Source organism: Hyaena hyaena, unplaced genomic scaffold (genome assembly GCF_003009895.1).
Source record: "Hyaena hyaena isolate Hyena2069 unplaced genomic scaffold, ASM300989v1 scaffold_682, whole genome shotgun sequence".
NCBI lineage: Eukaryota > Metazoa > Chordata > Mammalia > Carnivora > Hyaenidae > Hyaena > Hyaena hyaena.
Window position 1 is genome coordinate 742488 of NW_024081315.1, and position 20690 is coordinate 763177.

General features: G+C 48.1%; 1 protein-coding gene across 3 annotated transcripts in view; it reads right to left on the minus strand.

The window, feature by feature from the left end:
• Positions 1-1393: 1393 nt before the first annotated feature.
• The window catches only part of EPHX2 (epoxide hydrolase 2), a 70041-nt gene continuing 50744 nt past the window's right edge, over positions 1394-20690 (minus strand). For 2 of the 3 annotated variants that reach the window (XM_039217378.1, XM_039217381.1), the window contains exons 13-19: positions 12230-12301; positions 9743-9776; positions 8591-8693; positions 8095-8164; positions 3649-3729; positions 2051-2109; positions 1394-1887 (exon numbers count right to left, since the gene is read on the minus strand). In XM_039217378.1, the coding sequence (XP_039073309.1) occupies positions 1809-1887; positions 2051-2109; positions 3649-3729; positions 8095-8164; positions 8591-8693; positions 9743-9776; positions 12230-12301 (498 nt within the window). In that variant the 3' untranslated portion in view covers positions 1394-1808. Of the gene's footprint in view, positions 1888-2050; positions 2110-3648; positions 3730-8094; positions 8165-8590; positions 8694-9742; positions 9777-10264; positions 10737-12229; positions 12302-20690 lie in introns of those variants that run through there. The other variant, XM_039217380.1, reaches the window with a different exon arrangement.

A 20690-nucleotide genomic window follows, 5' to 3' on the forward strand; every position in this document is an offset into this window, starting at 1 on the left:
TGACACAGTAGAAAGTGGCATATCAGGAGTCTAGTCCAGGTAGTCTGACTCCAGACTCAGAAAGGAGATTTTTGGTAGGACCTAGCCTTTGGGACCAGACAGAATGCACCTGAATCTAGGCTATGCTTCCAACCAATCAAGTGACCTCAGGCAAGCTATCAGAATCTCAGCTTTCCCATCTGTTAAATGGGAAGAAGAGATGTTATATAGAAGACTCTAAGGCACACAGACGTACTTAATAATGATAGCGGCTAACATTTCTAACCTTTCCCTTGCCTTCTACACACAGACACACCCTTTCTGCCAGGCTAATTTACACTCCATATAATTAATAATTCATCTTAAAGACACTACCTTTTCCCTCAAGCTCTCCCAGGAGAATATGCAGCAAGGGAGGTGTGCATATACACCTGTGAGCACACCGGTCTCAGGGGGAGGGAGAAAGAGCACATGACCCACTTCGGGGACTTGCTGGGGGAGATAGTAAGAGGGAGTCCCACAGGGGGCACAGGGTCAAGGAGAATTGGCATGGTACCGGCAGAGACTTAAGGGGTGGTGACGTTGGAGAGCATTTAGGAATCTGGGAGTGATCAGGGCAGGCTGAGGGTGAGAGACCTTTATTTGGGGACAGCGGGAAGGCCCTGCAATATTCACATCAGACTCTGTGCAGGGAGACCAGTTAGGAGGCTGTGCTGCAGGGGTCTGGGCAGGAGGCGATGACAGCTTGGAGCCGGAAGGCGGGGAGTGGGCGTGGGGGGCCACAACTGGAGGGGACAGATCCAGTGAGATGCAGCTTCTTGATGTGGTTGGGAAGGTACAGCTGAAGGAAGATCTGGGTCTGTGCTGAGACACATGGCAGCTACTGCCAGACGTGGCCATTCAGATTTATACCAATGACAAGGAAATGAGAAGATCATTTCCTCATACTCATTTTCCACCTTCAAGTGCTCAGGCCATGCGCGTGTGTGCGAGCATACCGTGCTGAGGGCACATGGCTGCATGTGGTTGGCAGCTTCTCCATCTGACAGCACAGAGCAGACCATTTCTCTCATCTCAGAAAGTTCCGCTGCACAGGGGCACCTGGGTGGCTCCATCGGTTAAGCGGCTGATACTTGATCTCGGCTCAGGGCATGATCTCAAGGTTCATGAGTTCAAGCCCCATATTGAGCTCTGCACTCACAGCGTGCAGCCTGCTTGGATCCTCTGTCACCATGTCTCTGCCCCTCCCCTACTTGTGCTCATACTCTTTCTCTCAAACATAAATGTTAAAAAATGCTTTTAAATAAAAGAGAAAATTCCACTGGGCACTGCTGCTCCAGATCATGCAGGGCCTTGGAGCCTCAAGAGCAGAGGGAAACACATTCATTCGAAGACAACAGTCTACCACCCTCGCTCTGCCTTCCTCCCAGAACAAACGCCAGTGTCAGGGATGTTTTAACTTTATTAAACCAATGAGTTCCAATCTCAGCCAACGTGCTTCAAAATTAACTGCTGATTTTGCTGCAATGCCATGATTGGTTAGTCAAAGAGAAATCACCCCTGGCCAACCCCTTTCTGTGCCCTATAGAACACTAGCTCTTAGAGATAAAGTAACACCTTCATACCTGGAAAATGAATCACACATGATTTTTCCTGCATCTAAAATTATGTCAGACCTGACTCTCTTCATAAAGGAAACCACCCTTGGAAGTAAGCCCCCTTAGAATGTTGCTGCCGGTTACAAGAGGTGCTGGAAAGGCTTCCTCTGCATTCTAAGCCCAACAGAGGAAGGGCTCGAAGGTCTGCTGGGGGCTGGCACACACCAAACCCTAAAGCTTCGAGACCACTGGTGGGTCCCTGCCATCAGTCTCCAGCCACTCAATGAGGATCCGATTCAACTCGGTGGGCCTGGGAAGGAAACAGAGAGCAATTCGCACCTGTCAAGCCCCACCTCTGAGAGCAGGGGTGATGAAGTGAATGGTGAGGCCAGGAAAGCCCTTATTGGAGGTACAAGGGAAGTCCTGGTCTCCCTCACCCGGGAGTCTCCCCCACCCCCACCACATCTCCTTACTTCTCCATCTGTGTCCAGTGTCCGCAATCCTTAATGTGTCCCCTTTTCAGGTAGGGGATCTAGAAGAAAACCGCACTCAGAAAAGTTAAGTGGCAGAATGCATATGGGTCTGGTTTTAGGTTAGTGCTCCCCTCGGGCCACCCCCGACCCCCCAAAAACCCCTGCATTATTTAGGAAAGGAATGGGCATTTACTGAGCTGCTACTGTGTGCCAGGGAGTCTACATGCATTGCTTTCTCTAACCTTGACTGTAATCCTTTGGGGTAAGGTGAAGGCTCAGAGAAGTCAGGTAACCTGCCCAAGGTCACGCAGAGAGTGATTGAGCTAAGATTCAAATTCAGGGCTGCCTTATTTGTACTCATCGAAACAAACTGCTTCTCTTTAGAATTATTAGGATTCGGCTTGTTCACTGTCTGGAAAATACTTGGTTGTTTGGCTGTCGCCACACAGATATGACTGAGGCAGCCTCCCTTCTCCCCGGCATGCAGGGCTGGTTGGTCTCCCTTTGGGACCCTGAAGCGCCACAGTGGGTCACAGAAACAAGCCCCAAAGGGGGAGGGGGGCCAGCAGCAGCACCACACTTGGCATATGCAGGCTCCCGCCCAACACGAGCCTTGAAATGTGCAACCCGATGGAGAAAACGCTGCGGGGGAATGTGGCTTTCCCCACAGAGGCAAGGACGGCCCCTTCCAAACATAAACCTCACTGAGGTCAGCAGTCAGTTGCCAGGGCCGGAAAGGGCCAGCTGAAAAACTGGAGAGTCTACAGAAACCTTCAGGGGTTGGTGCTGGAGAATATGAGCCTCTCAGTCAGCGGGCTCTGGGGCCCCATGACAAGCGTGTCCTCGGCAGCATCTCACGTATCACACTGTCTGCTGTGCCAATGATGCTAAGGAATTGGACCGCCCCTGGCACTTCAGCAAGATACAATGAGCCAGCCCGCAACAACCCCACCTGCAAGCCTCCGGATCCCCGCCAACCTCCGTGCTCATAGCAGGGTGAGCTTCCAACCCACACATGTGTCACCTGTCAATCCCCTTCAGCGGCTCACACCTGTGGGCATACAAAGTGCAGCCTGGCCCAGTGGGCTCAGCAGAATCTTCCAGACATATGGAGCTCCTGCCATTCTCCCAGTAAACCCTGCATGCTCCTTGCCTCTCACCTGTCTCCTGTTTTCTCTGTAGGGCAGGCCTTAGTCATTCACCAGGGCCAGATGCAGGGCTCCACACCTCTGTAAAGCCCTCACTCCCAACAGTGCCCTTGTCACCTCTCCTGCGTCGGGGATGAATAGCAGGATGGCGAGCTCCCCAACTTATTCACCTTTACCTTCCAGAATCTAGCACTTACGTGCACAGTAAAAGCCCATGAAATGAATGAAGGCACACATGCATGCGTGAGTGAGTGACAGGCTACATCAGTGCAGGGGAAAGGAAGCATCAGTCGGGACTGCTGTTCCTTGAGGTGGCAAGGCTCCCACTGATGAAAGGCCCCGTCCAGCAAGCACTCTGGCTCTGCATCCCCAGCTGCCATCTTTCCCCCGCAAGGCCTGTGCCCTCTCCCACGAAGCACTGATGACCCCAGTGCAGGACAGCTGGCTCACCCAGTTCTCCATATGCTTGGACATCTCCGGAGTGATCACGAAATCCTTCTCCGCGGTCACCATCAGGGCAGGAACCAGGATCTAGGGGAGGGCACCAGGAGGCAGGAGCAGCCAGAGAAGGGAGGAAATGGTCCCTTCTTGCACCCCTCTAAAGCTTAGGCCTTCCCTCTTCCCAGACGGACACAGCACTTCATTTTACTGCTTTGTGGCTTCTCCCAAGATTAACACCCTTCCCCTCAGAAAGACCCCCTGCGGTATGACTGTGGTCCTGGCTTTGTTTCCCCAGGCTTTGCAGGAAGGAGGCACCACTATTACTGGGGATCTAAGATGATGGTGTGAGATGATAGAAAATACAGATTTGTCTCTGCTCCTGTTCCTGAAACCCTGTGTAAATTTTGTAAATTCCAAAGTGATAAGAGCACAAGGGGTATCTTTTGTTCTATCCAGTGGACTCTGGGTGGGCTCCTGAGTGGGGACTGGGTGGGGGCTGGTCACCAGAAAGACCAAGCCATTATTAGAAACTTAGAATTTTCAGCCCCACCCCCTATTCCCTAGAGAGGACGGAGGGGCTGGCAATGGAGTTAATAATTGATCATGCCTACAAGAATAAGCCTCCATCAAAGTCCATAGAATCCAAATAGGATGGGGTTTGGGGAGCTTCCACACAGGCCAACACATCCACACTGGGAGGGGTGATATACCCCAGCTCTGCAGGGACAGGAGTTCCTGTGCTTGGGCCCCTCCCAGACCTCACCATATATGTCTCTCCATCTGGCTGTTCACCTGTATCCTTCGTCGTCCCCTTTAACAAGCTGGCAAATCTGTCTCCCTGAGTTCCATGAGCCACCCTAGCAAATGAATCAAGCCTGAGGCGGGAGGCATGGGATCCTCAGGCACACCTGGGCCTGTGATTGGCATCTGAAGGAGGGGAAGTCTTGTAGGACTGGGCCCTTACCTGTGGGATCCAACACTGCCTCTGGGGAAACAGTGCCAGAACGGAATGGAATTCTGGTGTTGCAGAGAACTGCTTGGTGGAGGTAACCCCCATATATTGGTGCCCAAACACATGAAGTGTTTTTTGTAGAAGTATGAGACACCCAGAAGGACAGACTGGGATTTTCTAAGATGGATGAAGTCAACAGGGTCATGACCAACACGGATTTCGTGCACACGAGTGTGTGGAAGTAAGAACACGTGTGCTGGCCCACTCTGTGTGTCTGATATTTACAGAACCATAAAAAGAAAACCACAGGCCCCAAATGGTGTCACTTGAGCCAGGCCAAGTCATTAAACCAGAGCTTAATACCTAACCTAACTGCAGTTCCTCCCCCAGAAATGTCTTAACTGGTTAGGCTGGAATTTATTGATGAGCACCAAGGAGGTAACCGGTCACACAGGTTCTCCACTTCCCCCTTAGGAAGCTGAGGGACTGTGCATAAGACCCCTGCTCTTCCCCCTAAGGGAACATGACCTTGTCTGAAACAATGGCCTCTTCTCTTTTGCTTATACCTTTCTTGCCCCACCCTCCTTCTGGAGAAAACCTTCCACTTTGTGCAATGCCAGCCCACAGTGCGCCCCTCTGCTTGCCAGAAGGGATGCTAGGCTGCCTGATTCATAAGCCATTTAATAAGGCCAATTAGATCTTCAGACTTATTCTGCTGAATTTAGTTTTTTGATAGAACGGAATAGATGGCACCAGAAAGGAGGAAAGATGCCTTGGATTGAGATCAATATTCCTTTTCTTGGAATTAAGTGGAAACTTTAAAAGGTCAGCCAAGAATCCACGAAGTGAATGGGTCAGCCACAGCTATTATCAGCCTGACATGAGTGGCAGCAGAAAGGACTTCACTTTCGTCTACTGACAGATAGAATACTGTGGGGTGGAGAAAGCCTCCATTTATCCTCTTTGTTCTCCCTCCACCATTATAATTGTCAAACAGCTTCCATTTGTCCTTGGTTAAGGGGCTTGCATGGTTTTCACCACCGCACAGAACGGCATGCTTCTCACCACAGCCCCGCTCCCAAATGATGAAGGAGCAGCAGATGTTCATAAGCGATTTTGTTGCTATGTGATGGAACTAGAGTGTATTACGCTGAGCAAAAGAAGTCAGGCAGAGAGAGACAAATATCCTGTGATTTCACTCATATGTGGAATTTAAGGAATAAAGCAGATGCACATAGGGGAGGGGAAGCAAAAATAAGAGAAAAACAGAGGAGACAAACCATAAAAGACTCTTAAACACAGAGAACAAACTGAGGGTTGATGGTGGGGTGCTGGGTGGGGGGAAGGGCTAAATGGGTGATGGGTGTTCAGGAAGGCACTTGCTGTGATGAGCACTGAGTGTAATATGGAAGTGATCAATCACTAAATTCTACACCTAAAACCATTATTACACTATTTGTTCACGATCTTGGATTTAAATTTAAAAAATAATTTTTTTAAAGGGAATAGGTTGAATGAACAACTACAAAAAACTGGTTTTATTACTGAAACTAATCCTAAGGCTGCTATAAACTCCAGAATATTCCAAGTCAAAATGGAAACTGGTTGTGGAGTTGTGAAAGGAGGTGGGGGAGAAGGAAGATCTGGAAGGTAGCTATAGAAGAATGGGTTTCCAACGTCAGCCCCATTGGGGTGCACCTTCCCAAAGCCTCTGGCATTACGTGCCTCCATGTTGTGAGATTTTGCCTATCCAACCATAGCTTTGTCATTTTTATCAGTCACAGGTGAGGGAGTCAAAGATATTGAGCTTCAACTACTACTACTATTACTACTACTACTACTACATGCTAAGGACTATTTTTGAAGGCATTAACCCACACCTTACGCACACCTATGAGATAAGAACTATTCTCATACTTCTCATTTTTCAGAAGTGGTGATGGAGAACAGAGTGGGTTAAGTGCCTTACCCTAGGTCACACAGGGATTAGATCCCAGGCTAAGCTGCGGCCCAGCCTGCTCTTAACTATGTTCCATGCTCTACTGCCTCACCCTCATGAGGTTGGGATCTCATCTGTTTTTTGTTTTGTTGAGACAGAGAGAGAGAATCTTAAGCACATGGGGCTCGATCCCATGACCCTGGGACCATGACCTGAGTTGAAATCAAGAGTCAGACATTCAACCGAATGAGCCATTCAGGTGCCCCATGGGCCTCATGAGTTTTATCTGCCATGGTATCTCTAAGGTCTAGCACACGGAGGGTGTTCCTCTTCCAATGAATCAATGAGAAAACCAGGGCTACTGAGGGAGCTGAGGAATGCAAAAATGCAATTTCCCATAGGTCTGTAAACTTTTTTTTTTTAAGTTTATTTATTTTGAGAGAGAGTGTGGGTGGGAAGGGCAGAGAGAGAGAGTTCCAAGAGGTTCCACACCATCAGCGTGAGGAGCCCGACGTGGGGCTCAAACTCATGAGATCATGGCCCAAGACAAGATCAAGAGTCAGACGCTTAACCGACTAAGCCACCCGGGCACCCTGGTTTTCAACGTTTTGAATGTAAACTGTGGATCCTGTTATAGGTTTCCCCAGCTATCCAAAAGCAGAGCATTCCTGTGAAAACCGCCATATGCCAAAATGGTGTAAAGTGAAGAAGCAATCACCACTAATTTATATGAAAAAGTTTTTGAACATTCCTGGGCCCCCAAAATAACCTCTCTTAGGTTTTTTCTGAAACTTAGGAAACATCTTGCTAACAGATACACAAAACAGACCACTAGAAAGCCCAGATGCTCACAGATACAGTTCAAGGCTATAGTGACTTAGTGCTGAGAGGCTGAGGGTAGTTCCTGGGGAAGTGGCTTGGCTGGGCCGCTCTCGCTTGCACACTGCCTCTAGAATGACTCACGGCAAAAGAGATACCAGCTGCTTTTTTTTCTAAAAGCAAAAATCCTCTTTGGATTTCTTAGTGAAAACAGATCCTCATGTAGGTCTTTTGTAAAAGCGAGCTTTCAAAAAGCGGTGCATACCGCTATTCACTTCACAGACCCAGAGACTGGAAACCCATTGTCTGCTTGGCAAACAAGGAAACTGAGACTCAGGTGGACTTGGGCAAGGTGACACAGCCAGAGGCTGATGCCTATCTCTCTGAAAGCACCTCACGCTCCTTCTGTGAAATGGGGGCTCTGTGTGATCCCCTCACCTTTAGGAGTCATCCTGGACAATCTGCTGCCTTGACCTGGGGCGCCGTCAGGAGACAGGGCCTTCCACACGGATGCCCTGCTCTGCCCCCAAGCCACCCTCTACCATTCCGAGGAAAGCATCAGTGAAAGCCCTGAGTTGAGGCACTTCTCCCTTGAGTGGAGGGGAAGGGCAGAAAGGACAAAGACAGCAAGTTAGTCTGTCCTGCCCATCCCCCCAACTCTGACCAAACAGCAGATGAACTGGGCCAATGAAGAGCCCCAACAGGGGCTCCTAGGGGAGAGTAGCCACCCTGAACCAGCACTTACCTTTCGTCCCAAGGCTGTGCAGCCCCACAGCCAGTTTACTTCCATGTTTCGATACCAGTTTAGGGGGCCCCTGGGTGGGGAAGATCAGGGAAACAAACACAGGAAGGCTTTCAGGAGATGACTATGCTACAGACCACCCCCTCCCCCCAGGAGCCAGCTCTTCAGAGGGGGTCTTCCCAGCAGGAGCTAAGGTTTCTGCAGGGGAAGGGGGAGGACAGAGCCCAGGGTTCACATCTGGTGGCCGACACACTTGCCATATTTTAACGAGCAAGGCCTAGTGCAGGCATTCAGGCTCGGCTGGGAGGGCTGCCAGCCTCGGAAGTGGGCTTCCGGAAACACACAGAAGCTGGCCCACATTCTCTGGGGGCTGCTGTGTTAGATCATGGGGGGTCTGTTTAGTGCCCTTGCCACCCAGAAGCTGCAGGGATGGTAGGCCTCATCCCATACCCTTCTTTACCAATCATCTCTTCACTGTTTGGGGCACTGCTCTCTTTACCTGAAACCAGACTTCTTGAACTGCTGCACATAGAACTGGATGTCCTCCTCGGTGACGATGCGGCTGAGGCTGGGCTCTTGGGGGGTTCTCACAAAGAGTCCTCCTGCAAAAAAGCCACTTGTTTGCTCTTGGAGCCAGCCCTGGGCCGAGCACCTGAGTTCTAACTCCAGTGTGTTCCCAGCTGATGACGGTGGGCACCTGACTGCCTTTCTTGTCACATCTGAACTCCCAGGGAAGCTTCTCATGCTCCTTCATTCATTCTTTCTCTCTTTCTTCTCCACAAGGAGCCCATCTCCTCTCAAGTTCTCCATGCCCTCACGGTCATCCTGGAACCCAAGGATCTCACAGGCCTTCCCGGACAAACCATATGCCCCCCTCTTTCAGAAGCTCACAGGATGACACAATTTATTGTTTTTCCAGGTCCTACCAGCCCTCCAGCTACCCTCTCCCCCATACTAAATCTTCTCTAAATAGTTTAACTTTAGGTACCCCCACTCATTCTCAGAACTTTCGTAAATGGGTGCTGATTTTACTCTCAGCCCAGAGGAAATTCCAGGGCAAGCAGCATGAAATCTGTTGCTTTCGGAATGCTCATGGTCTTTTGTATGGCGTGGAACCCTACCCTGTTTTCAGAGGTGTGCACTGTGTCCTGGCAGTCCCCAATCCCCCTGGTGGTGACCGTGTGATGACCACATGTGGGGGTACTGGAAATGATGGGAACACAGTGCAGGGATGGAGGGAAGGCCAGTGGATTATGACAGAGGGGTTCTGGCTTGGGGTCCAGTCTGACTCTGGCCCCGGGCCCGGTGTGCACCAGGTGATTTGTAAAGGTCATTCCCTATCAGTCTTGGTCCTTATCAGCAGAAGGCAGGATTGGCCTGATGAGCTCTAGGAGTCCTCTAAGCTCTTACGGTTTAAGATCTGGGGACCAAAGTCCCCTGGGGGAAAGGAACCAAGGCCCAAGGCCGAGTGGTCAGTCCAGGGCTAGGGTGAGCGCTAGTCAGCAGGGGGGACCTATGTTAAACAAGTCATAGTTCAGAGCTCGGGGGTGGCTGCTTCTGCTCATAGCGGTCAGATGGACACTCATGTCACGTTTAGCTGACTCCTGCCATGACCCTCCTGTCCCCCTTCCCTCCCAAGAACCTCTCTTACCCATTTCACAGACTCTGCTCACAGAGAGAAAAGCCTGTAGGGAGCAAAGTTAGAAATGTCACTGTGGGGGAAGTAAGGAAATATGCTGGAATGGGTCATCTGTAAACCTTGTCACAACCAAAGGCCTACAGGTGCCATCAGGTTACATAAACATACTAAAACCCCCAGAGAGTGGGAGACACGTTCTCAGGGGTCAAAGCAGAGGTGGCTGATGGCCACGGCTCTGTGCCAAGGCTGCTCCTGGGTGCTTTGCAGGTTTGGTAGTGTAAGAACTTGGGTTGACACAACCAATGGGAATAAGAGATGAGACCTGAGACCTGTGGCCAGTGGGAAGTCAAAAATGAGATACTACCTGGGGTGCCTGGGTGGCTCAGTTGGTTAAGCATCTGACTCTTCATTTCAGCTCATGTCATGATCTCATGGTTCGTGAGTTCAAGCCCCAAGTAGGGCTCTACTAGGGCTCTGCACTGACAGTGCAGAACCTACATGGGATTCTCTCACTCTCTCTGCCCTTACCCCCAATCAAAATAAATTTTAAAACATTAAAAAAATAAAAAAGAGAGACACTTTCTGCCTCTCCACTATAAATCCAGTAAATCTGCAGTCTTCAGTTAAGGGGTGGATTAAAAAAATCCACCTACCATGCAGAGCAAAAGTGAAAGACATTGTTCCATTTCGGTATGGTTCTAAGAGGAAACCACAAAAAGTTCTCCCAGGAATTCATGGCTGGAAGCTTGCCTTCATAGGCATCTAGATTTAGACTTGCTCTACCTGAGTAGTCTGGAAACCCCTCAAGATACAAAGCAAACAAGAAGAAAAGTGAGCCTGGGCTGGCAATGCCACTGGGATGCCTGGCAGAAGAAGCAAATGCTGAAGCACATGAGGGCCTTTTCTCAGTTGCAGCTGAAGCAGACTGGTGCAGATTCAGTGCTGTTGAAGATGAGCTCACAAACCAAAACTGTAAAAACTCTCTCTCACACACACACATGCCCCACTGCAAGAGAGAGCAAACACAGCAAACAGTTAACATAAGAGTCTCCAAGGATATCAAGTCATAGAACTTAAAGAGAGAGAGAGGACTCATATGTGGAATAGGAGAAACTTAACAGAGGACCATGGGGGAGGGGAAGGGGAAAAATAGTTAAGAAGAGGGAGGGAAGCAAACCATGAGAGACTGTTAAATACTGAGAACAAATGAGGGTTGATGGGGATGGGGAGAGGGGGAAAATGGGTGATGGGCATGAAGGAGGGCACTTGTTGGGATGAATATTGGCTGTTATATGGAAACCAATTTGACAATAAACTATAAAAACAAAAAGAAAGAACTTTCCCAAAAACAAAAAGTAAGATAAAGAGAGAGGGAGAATGAAAAAAGTAACTATGCTTTAATGTTAAGCATTAAATTAATGACATAAAGAAGGAACTAGAAATCAAGAATAGAGCAAGGCTCTATCATAAGCGATTAGAATGATTTGCAAAAAGAACCACATACAACGTTCATACAAAAAACCCCCACAAAACACTGTTCAGAAAAGAAAACTTCAAAGATGTATCCAACTGGAGATCAGACACCACTGAATACAAGAGGGCAGACCTCAGGCTGGTCTGTCATAAGCAATGACAGAAGCTTCTACCTGGAATTCTATATTTGGATGAACTATTCTACAAGACTGAAAAGCAAAATGGAGATATTCTCAGGCCAAAAAATTGTCAAGTTCACTATCAACAGACTCTTATTGAGAGAAGCACCAAAGAAGGTCCTTCAGGAGGGAAGAAATTGAACTAAGTGCAAAGGGGAAAGACTCCAGTGGTGACCAGAAAACATGGGGATGTCTTAGCGGCACTGACTGTCTGAATAACAGGGGGGACAAGACAGTGACAGCTGACATATGAGATGGCAGGCAGGCTTGTGGAGATAAAGCATCCTAGGCTCCTTTTCAAGATGAGGGTTAGTGATGGCAATTGATTTGGGACTTTGATAAAGTTACACATGTGAAAATGGTAGTGGCAGGTCATGACATAATTTCTAAACTGTTGCATTATAAACTTTCTTTGATCTTAGTTTCAAAGCCCTGCCTGTGTGTGATGGGGAGGATGTAACCTTTCCCCATAATGAGGGGAGTAGTAAAGTGAGACCTCAATCACCCTGACTACACCGGCGGAAGGCTGGGGCGCCTGGGCAGCTCAGTCTGTTGGGTATCCAACTCTTGATTTCGGCTCAGGTCATGATCTCATGATTCATGAGTTCAAAACTCCTGTGGGGCTCTGCACTGACAGTGGGGAGCCTGCTTGGGATTCTCTCTACCCCTCCCCCTCCCCCACTCACGCTATCTCAGTCTCTTGCAAAATGAATAAATAAACTTTAAAAAAAAGGAAAGGAGGCCAAGTTGCTCATTTCCAGACTCTCCCATACTCCAGGACCCCTCCCCCTCCCAGGGATGCATTCCAGAGGCCTTTGTATCTTTGCACATCCCCCCGCAACCTCACCTCATCACTTGCTCTGAAGAAGCTCTTGAAAGTTCGGTTCAGGTTCTGTTCCAGTTCAGCCTCAGCCACTCCCTAGAACAATCAAGAAATCAAAAGGAGGCACTCTGCACTCATCCTGAACCTGAATCCCTCAGCCCCCATCTGAATGACAGCCAGAACCCCCCCCCTCCCCACCCCAGCCAGAGTTAGAAGTGCATTGATTTGGGTTTTCACATTGAAACACTTATTTTAAAAAACAAAAGCTTCAAATAAAATACAAGATGCTAACAGTGGTCACCCCCTGGGAGGTGGGTTTGTGGATGTTGCTTTCTTTTCTGTTTTTCAAAATTCTTACAATAAGAAGGTCTTACTTGTTACAGGCCCTTTAAGGGAATGGGGGAGGGCTGGATGGGGGGGGCTGGGGTGAGGAGGGATCAGTTGCAAGGATTCCAAGAAGCCAAAAATTGTTCCATTCTCGTATCTCATTTTGCCATGGCAACTTCAGAACCAACTTCCTTGAGTTGGGCCTAAATTAGTACAGACCAACTATTATTCCATGTCCACAGACTACTCCCAAAGGACAGAGCAGCAAGGTTGCCTTGTGAAGAGCCAGGATATATAGCCCTTGTGGTGACAAAGTACCAGGTACCTCCATGGGAGTGTTGTTACAGAGAATGCCTAATCTAACACGGTGCTTTGCTCATTTCCAGGCCTCTGGCTTGTACACAGCTGGATTAGCTCTAACTTGAACTTGTTTCATCAGTTCCACAGATACCGGGCCCTTCCCTGGCAAACTGGGCTAGGAAGAGATGTTAATGTACAAAATAGACGTCCCCAGGGTGGGTATGGACTGAGGTAGATGCTGGGGTCAGGGGAAGACATTCTTGCTGGAAACTCTGGGTCTGCATCTGTGTCTCCCCTCCTCCCCTTCCTTCTTACCCCCATCCCCCACCCGGGAGCAAGTCCAGACACTAAGATGGGGTAGCAAGGGGCTTCGAGATCCATCAGTAGATGCTCATCTCCTGGCTGGTTTCCCAGGACATGACGTTTTTAGGGCATAAAAAGAAAATTTTAATCCAGTCTTTCGTTTTGGAAATTGAAAGCCCTTGGACCTGAAAGCTGTTATAAAACCTGTGTAAAGAAAGATAGGTGTCCCTGAGGTAGGGATCCAGCAGGGGCAACTGCTCCTAAAGAACCAAGATCCTTCCCCATTAGTCTGTTCAGGTTGCTGTAACAGAACACCATAGATCGCAGAACTTATAAACACAGACATCTCTCAGTATGGAGGCTGGGAAGTCTGGGATCAAGATGCCTGCAGATTCACTCCTTCTGGTTCATACCCACCCATCTTCTGGCTGTGCCCTCAAGTGGTGGAAAGGGCGAGGGACCGCTCTCTGGGGAGGGCGCTCATCCCATTAATGAGGGCACAGCCCTCCTGACCCAATCACCCCCCAAAACCACCTCCTAATACCCTCACACTGAGGATCAGGATTTTCACCTGAGAATTTGGGGGGAACACATTCAGTCTATAGCTCTGTGCCAATCTATGTTTTTCTCTTCCTTTCCAACTGCTCACCTGAACGTACCCAGACCCCAGCTGAAATGGACTACAGAGTGTCCTATGAATGGGTGCCCTTACTCTCTCACCTCCCTGGTTTAACACACTGGAAATTCTACCAAGAACACCTCATTCCCTCAGTGTGGCCTTCAAAGAGCCTTCGACACCTATACCCAAAACTGCCTCTTCCAGGAAGTCCCGCCTCCAGGCATCCCAATAGAACAACTCTATTCTTGTTGGAGCCCATGCAGCTTTAAGATGTCCCCCTCGGGCCACTTTGAGGGCAGGGGAATATCCACTTGGGAGCATCTGGGATTGGTCCTAGGACAGAGCAGGGGCTGAACATATGCTCCTTCCTCTCCTCCCCTTGATGTTCCCAGAAAGGAGGGTGCTGTAAGCCTTCTAGTGACCAGCAACCCTCAGCCCTGCACGTTTTAGAGGCCCTGGTACAGAGCGCTTCATTTATTCTGCACAGCGACATCGAAAGAGCTCCCAAGAGGGCAGTGTGCATGGAAGGAAACATTGATCGTCCGCAGCACTAGGTCTGCGGTTTGAGATTTTCTGATGCAACCAATGTTGGTGTGTTCATTACAATCTCCTCACATTTGCAAGATTCAATCACCATGATGATTCAGGCGTGACCTTCTGTTCCATGATGAGTGCCAAGGCAAGAAATAGCGGTGGAAGGAAGTGCATTTTAAGGGATGGATAAAAGCCCTGCTCAGCCCCGCATGTCACATGGGTCATCATTTTTATTTATTGGGAGTTGTCCTCATCCCAGGGTGGGGAGGAGTCTTCCCTGGTCAGGGCTCTAGACAGGGCTTTGGCCCGCAAATGGCCCTTAAAAGAGCAAATGGAGTCATTTGCAAAAGAGCAAAAAGAGCCAAGTGGGTCAATAAAAAATCAAAGGGATCAAAAAGGTAAATAAGTTTGTCCACCCACATGAAAGAAAATCAGATCACCAGAAAGAACGAGGACAAAGGTGAGGGCCAGAAAGAGGAGAGGACAATAACATTTGTACTCTGGTTATGTGCCCTGCTGATACCACCTGATCTGTGATTTATAAAAGGTGATACCATATTTTTAAGTCCCACAGACCAATGACAAGTTTCCTGCGTGCTTGCTGGGAGGGGCCCCTCCCTCTGTGCTCCTGAGCAGAGGTGAAAGGATGGACTTTGGAACCTAGCAAACAAGCTTCAAGCCCCAGTCCTGATACTTAACTAACTGGGAAACTTAATAATCCAGAACCTCAATTTCCTCATCTATATATTGGGAGTTCTATAAGGATTATACGAGATCATGATAATGCCCGTTTCTTACAAGGTCTGACACAGAGGAGAAATACCAATAAGTGGTAATTATCATTATTATTAGTATCTCCATCATTAAAATTAATATTAGATTGCATCAGAAATGTCTGTTTTTGAGCACCTGGGTGGCTCAGTTGGTTGAGCAACTAAGTCTTCATTTCAGCTCAGGTCATGATGGCATGGGGCCTGCTTGGAATTCTCTCTCTCCTTCTCTGTCTGCCCCTTCCCTGCACCTGCTGTCTCTTGTCTCTCAAAATAAAAGAAACATTAAAAAAAAAAAAAAGAAATGTCTATTTTTGGATCTGGTCCACTCACAAGCCTGTGAGTTTCTTACAGGCACAAAGTATTGTCTTCCTATTTTTGTTCCCACAGCCACAGCATGGTAATAGTAGGTACTCAGCAAAGGTTGGGTGAGTGAGAAGGAGAATGGAAGAGAGGGAAAGAAAAGAGGCAGGTATAGGAGAGAAAGGCTATGGTGTCTTCTAAATTATTGTGGCTATTATTTTTCTTCCCTCCACTGGGAGTTCATACTCACCCCCAGATGGAGGTAGAGTTGACACACAGGACAAAGTCGAATGACAGAATTTGCTCTCTTGTGACCCAAAACTACCAGTGGGGCAGGAGGACTGAAGACTATTCTGTATTCTAAAAGAAGCTTCTAGAACAAAGCCTTTGGAATTCCATGAATCCTGGAGCTCTGTCTCAGAGTACTCTGAGGCTGTTTAAGGCTGACCTTTTATGGCATGTGCGGATGGTGAAACTCACCTTGGAGAATGCATCAGAATTTCTTGGCCTTTCTTACTAACCACCTCCTCTCCCTCCTTCCCTCTCTTTATTTTAGAGAAATCACAGAAACTCACATCTAGGAGGAAACTTCTAGCTCTCTTTTCCCTGCTTTCTGTGCCTTCATATTAATATCCTTGGCTTTGCCCTTTCTCCTGAGATGTATTTCCAACTGTAGGTAAAGGTGTCTGTGTGGCTATATCTTGTCACACTCCTCAATGTGATCATTAAAATCATTCTGAAGAACCGATGAAGGAAATGTAATTTCTGGTGAAATGTATTTGTATTCGTACCCCAGTGTTATTGCCCCCTTATCTCACCATAGTGGGTTGAAGAGTGGCCCCCAAAAAGGTATGTCGAAGACCTAATGCCTAGTACCTGCGAATGTGGCCTTGTTTGGCAATGGAGTCTTTGTGGATGAAATCATTAAGACGAGTGACAGAGTTACAAATCAGGGAACACCAAGGGTCCCTGGCCCCACCAGAAGCTAGGAGACAGGCATGGAATGGATTCCCCCTCACGGCCTTCAGAAGAAACCAAATCTGCTGGCGCCTTGATTTTGCACTTTAGCCTCCAGAACTGTGAGAGCATAAATTTCTGTCATTTTAAGCAACCAAGCCCTGGAAAAATAACACCACTTCAGGAAGTCTCTTGATTTGGAGGGGTGGGTGAGGAGGGAAAGGGACTAGGGCCTGCGTAACCTCTGGGTTCATGGGGGCATGTACCCCACCCAGCAGCTGGATGACAGGTGCGCTGACCACAGGGAGGTCTCTGGCTCCCAAGATCTCCTAACGTGCCTCCATCCCCAGTTTCCTCCCTGTGCACGTGTTCCACTCACTGTTAGAGGAACCCCAAAAATGGAAGATACAATCAAGACCAAGTTTAGTATAGACTTTTTTCCCAGAGTGCTGGCAGGGGAGGAATTCTCAACCACCACGTGGGCCAGGGAGATCCCTACAGCTGGGAGGCCACAGCAGCCATCGCCTTGATCTCCCTCAGATCTCCTCACAGAGATACCCTCCTCCTGCTTCCCCACCCAGTGGGATTTCTCCTCTCTAATTGCCCCTTTTGTTCTTTCCAAGATGACTAGCAGGTATTCCTCAGAATGCACTTAATTGGGTCTATTGTTTCATTGCTGTAGTGGAGACAGCCACTTAAATCAAATGGTGCCTCCTCCAAGCTCGACCTCAGGCAGCCTCTGTCCGCCCTACAACCAACAGTAGAAGATGGGCCTGGGAGGGAAGAGGAGAGCAAGCATTCCTCCCGTCAGGGGATGGGGCCAGCAACTCTGCTTCGTGTTCTGTCCACCTCATAATTATTCAGATAATTACTCAGATTCCCCTGAAATGCTGGGGCAGGGTTTTCTCAAAGTAAGCCAGAATACAGGGTTAGGGTGGTTGTCCCTGAGATGCAAAATGCCACCCGAAATCTGGACCAAAAGAGAAAAGGGTTTATTACTTTCCATGTTCAGCCAGGCACACACAAGAAAGAGAGGGGGGCTGGGCCCTGGAAGGTCCCAGAGAAGACTTGTGGCACTCTGAGACACTTCCCCAGGGTAGGCTCCTTTGTGCTTCACCACAGCACCAAGCTGGGAAGGCCATCTCACAGATAAAGACTCTCAGGTTGGAGCGGGACCTGCTTCAAAGCCAGGCACATCACAAATGGCTGGGCTGGACATGAGAACCCCAGACTTCAAATCCCCCGGAATCTGGTTCTTTTTACTATAACATAACACTACCCGTTTAAGAAAACGAAAATCAAATGCAAATGGTTTCTTCCATGGAAGGCGCAAGTACTAAAACCAAAGTCTTGGTGAGTAAGGCCGCACACAGTGGCACTTTCTTTTAAATGTATTGCTCAAGGGGTGCCTGGGTGGCTCAGTCAGTTGAGCATCAGACTCTTGATTCCAGATCAGGTAACCGTTTGTGGGTTTGAGCCCTGCACTGGGCTCCATGCTGGAATCGCAGAGCCTGCTTGGGGTTCTCTCTCCCACTCTCTGTCCCCCCCAACCCAGAATAAGTAGATAAACATAAAAAAATAAAAATAAAATGTACTATTAAGGGGCACCTGGGTGACTCAGTTGGTTAAGCATCTGACTCTGGTCATGATCTCACAGTTTGTGGGTTTGAGTCCCACATTAGGCTCTGTATGGACAGCATGGAGCCTACTTGGGAATTCTCTCTCTCCCTCTCTCTGCCCCTCCCCTGTTTGTGCATGCTTTCTCTCTCTCAAAATGAATAAACTTTTAAAAAAATTTTAAATGTATTATTCAGCTGTGAAAACAACCAAAATAATATCATCCTTCAATGGAGGTTTGGTTAAATAACTGATGGTCCACCCAACTTGTGAAGCACCAAGCAGCCATCACAACGAATGAGGTATATCTACATGTACTGGCAGGAAAATCTGCCCATGATCTAGTAAATGAAAAAGCAGCATGATTCCATTTATATAAAAATTACACGTGCACTCATAGGCGCACATGCGCACTCCCTCCCCACCCCCACACACAAAAGTGTATTTTTAAAAAGTGTCTGGGAAATACTCGCAAAACTATTCATAGTAGCTACTTCTAGATGAGTGAAAGGGGATTTAAATTTTATTTTACACAACTCAGAACTTTTTTTAAAGTACCAAACATAAATTATCTAAAAAATAAATGCAGGAACAAATTACCAGCTGTCCCTATAGCCTGGCAGCCAGGAAGGGGGGTGGTGGTTACTATGTGTGTTCTGGGGATTAAGGGAGACTCGGAACACTTTGAGGAAGAAGAAAATCCTTTGTGGATGTCATGGTACCCTTCCACCAGGCAAAATCGTCTCTTCTTGACTGCTACCTGTAATTTCCTCTCCCCACATCTTCTCTCGATCACCTAGTTTCTCAGCTGTTACATTCTTAAAAGTAGGCTCTGGTTTGCTCTAGCATCTATAGCCTCTAGCTTTCTATCTGGTTCCAGACACCCACACCAGATGTGGGAAACAAAGGCAGAAGGAAATGGCAGATAAAATTAAACTTCCTTCTAACCTGCAGCTCATTGGCAAATACTGAGGCAAGCAGAGCAAAACATTTCCCCAGGAACTCCTTACTGCCTTAATGGTAATGTTTGCTAGAGGGAAATACAACCTTAGCTTGACAACAGCTAGGCCTCCAGTATCCTAGGAATCTCCTTCAGCATATGAAAATTTTGTTAGAAACTGGACTTTACCTCCCCCTCACTCCATAGTATAAAACCAGTCTCTCCTCATGGTCCTGGGGCAGCTCTTCCTGCCCATGAGTCCTGTCCCTGTGCTTTTGATAGGAAAAATCTGTTCTAAGATGGCCGACAGGGCTGAGAAGGAAATACCTGTCCCTGATCAAAGACCCCCCACTTCTTCCCACCCTGCCTGTCAAGCCCACGTTAATACGGAATGCGGAAGTAACAGGCTATAAATTGTTTCCTCTGCTGATGATCTGGGCTCAGACCTCTGGAGAATGATCTCTGAGCCCAATGGCATAAAATAAATCTCCTGCCTTCCAAGATCTCTGAGTGCTGCTTGGTTCTTCCGCTGAGTGATCCAGACCAGATTCCGTAACACTTTTAAAAAGTCACTTTTTGCACCAAAGACAATATCAAGAATTCATTCTTGGCCATTGGCTCCCAACCCCGCGAACCCCACTATCAAACCCCCAAAAGCCTCATCAACATGCACAGGTTCTGCCACACACCCTTTTCCAAAGAAATAAAAAGACACATATGTTAAGGAGGAGTAAAGAGGGACCAGTGTTGGCAGGTGGAAGAGGGCATGCACTGACCATGTGCTGATTTTGGGGGCAGAGGGGCGATAAAATATTCCCAGGCTAAGCAAGGACCTGAAGAGTCTTAAGGATAAAAACATGGAGCTTGTCACACTCAAATTACCCAGCCCATTCTATTTGTCTTTGCTGCCCAGAGCTACTTCTTCCTCTTTCTAACTATACAAATGCAAAGCCAATCATCTCATTGCTGAGAAAAAAAGAAAAACACACCTTTTAATTGTAGTCTCCACCAGACTTGGCAAATTTGCAGGATGAGATGGAAAACACATTGGCTCAGGGTTCAAAGAGCCAGAGGAGCTGAATCTAAACTTGGAGTTTACCTAAGCCACACCTTGTTGCACTCACATTAAGTGGGAGGAATGGGCACCCTGTGGTCCACACTGTAGCCTTCCTTGGGCTGAATGCATCCAGAGTGACCTTGAGGTCTCACAGTGACTCCTCCTGGCTGCCTGCCCCATGATGGGGATGGGTTTGGAAGGAGGGAGGTAGGAAGAGGGGGTTCTAGCACCCACCCCTGAATTAAATAGGTGGTCTACACATTATGCTTTATTTACTGGCCTGAATTCAGCTTAAGTTTGAAATCTATTTGAAAACCATCCAACAAGGCAATCCTTTTTCAGATGAGGAAACTGAGGATCAGAGGTAGGAAGGGACTTGCCCTATTGCTAAGTAGGCTTGGACACGCCAGCAGGACCCCAGTGCACAGTTTCTCCTTAAGGCCCAGTGCTGTGCCTATCCAGTCCAGCCTCAGCAGCTGAAGTCACCTCAAACACACTTCCACTGATCACTGATTTGAATATTTAACATTTCCCTACCAAAAGGCTTTGTTCTTAAGAACAAAACCATTCTCCAAACTCTTCCTACAGATTTAAAACCCAGCAGCAACAGTGGAGGTACTGATTTTCCCACAATGATTGGAAGAACCTTTGAAACCAAAAACTTTGCCCTACAGAGTCAGTAGGCATCAACACCGCCCCCCTCCCCAGGTCACTTTTGTCAATCAGGCCTTGGAGCTTATCTTGGTTTCCTCCTTCCC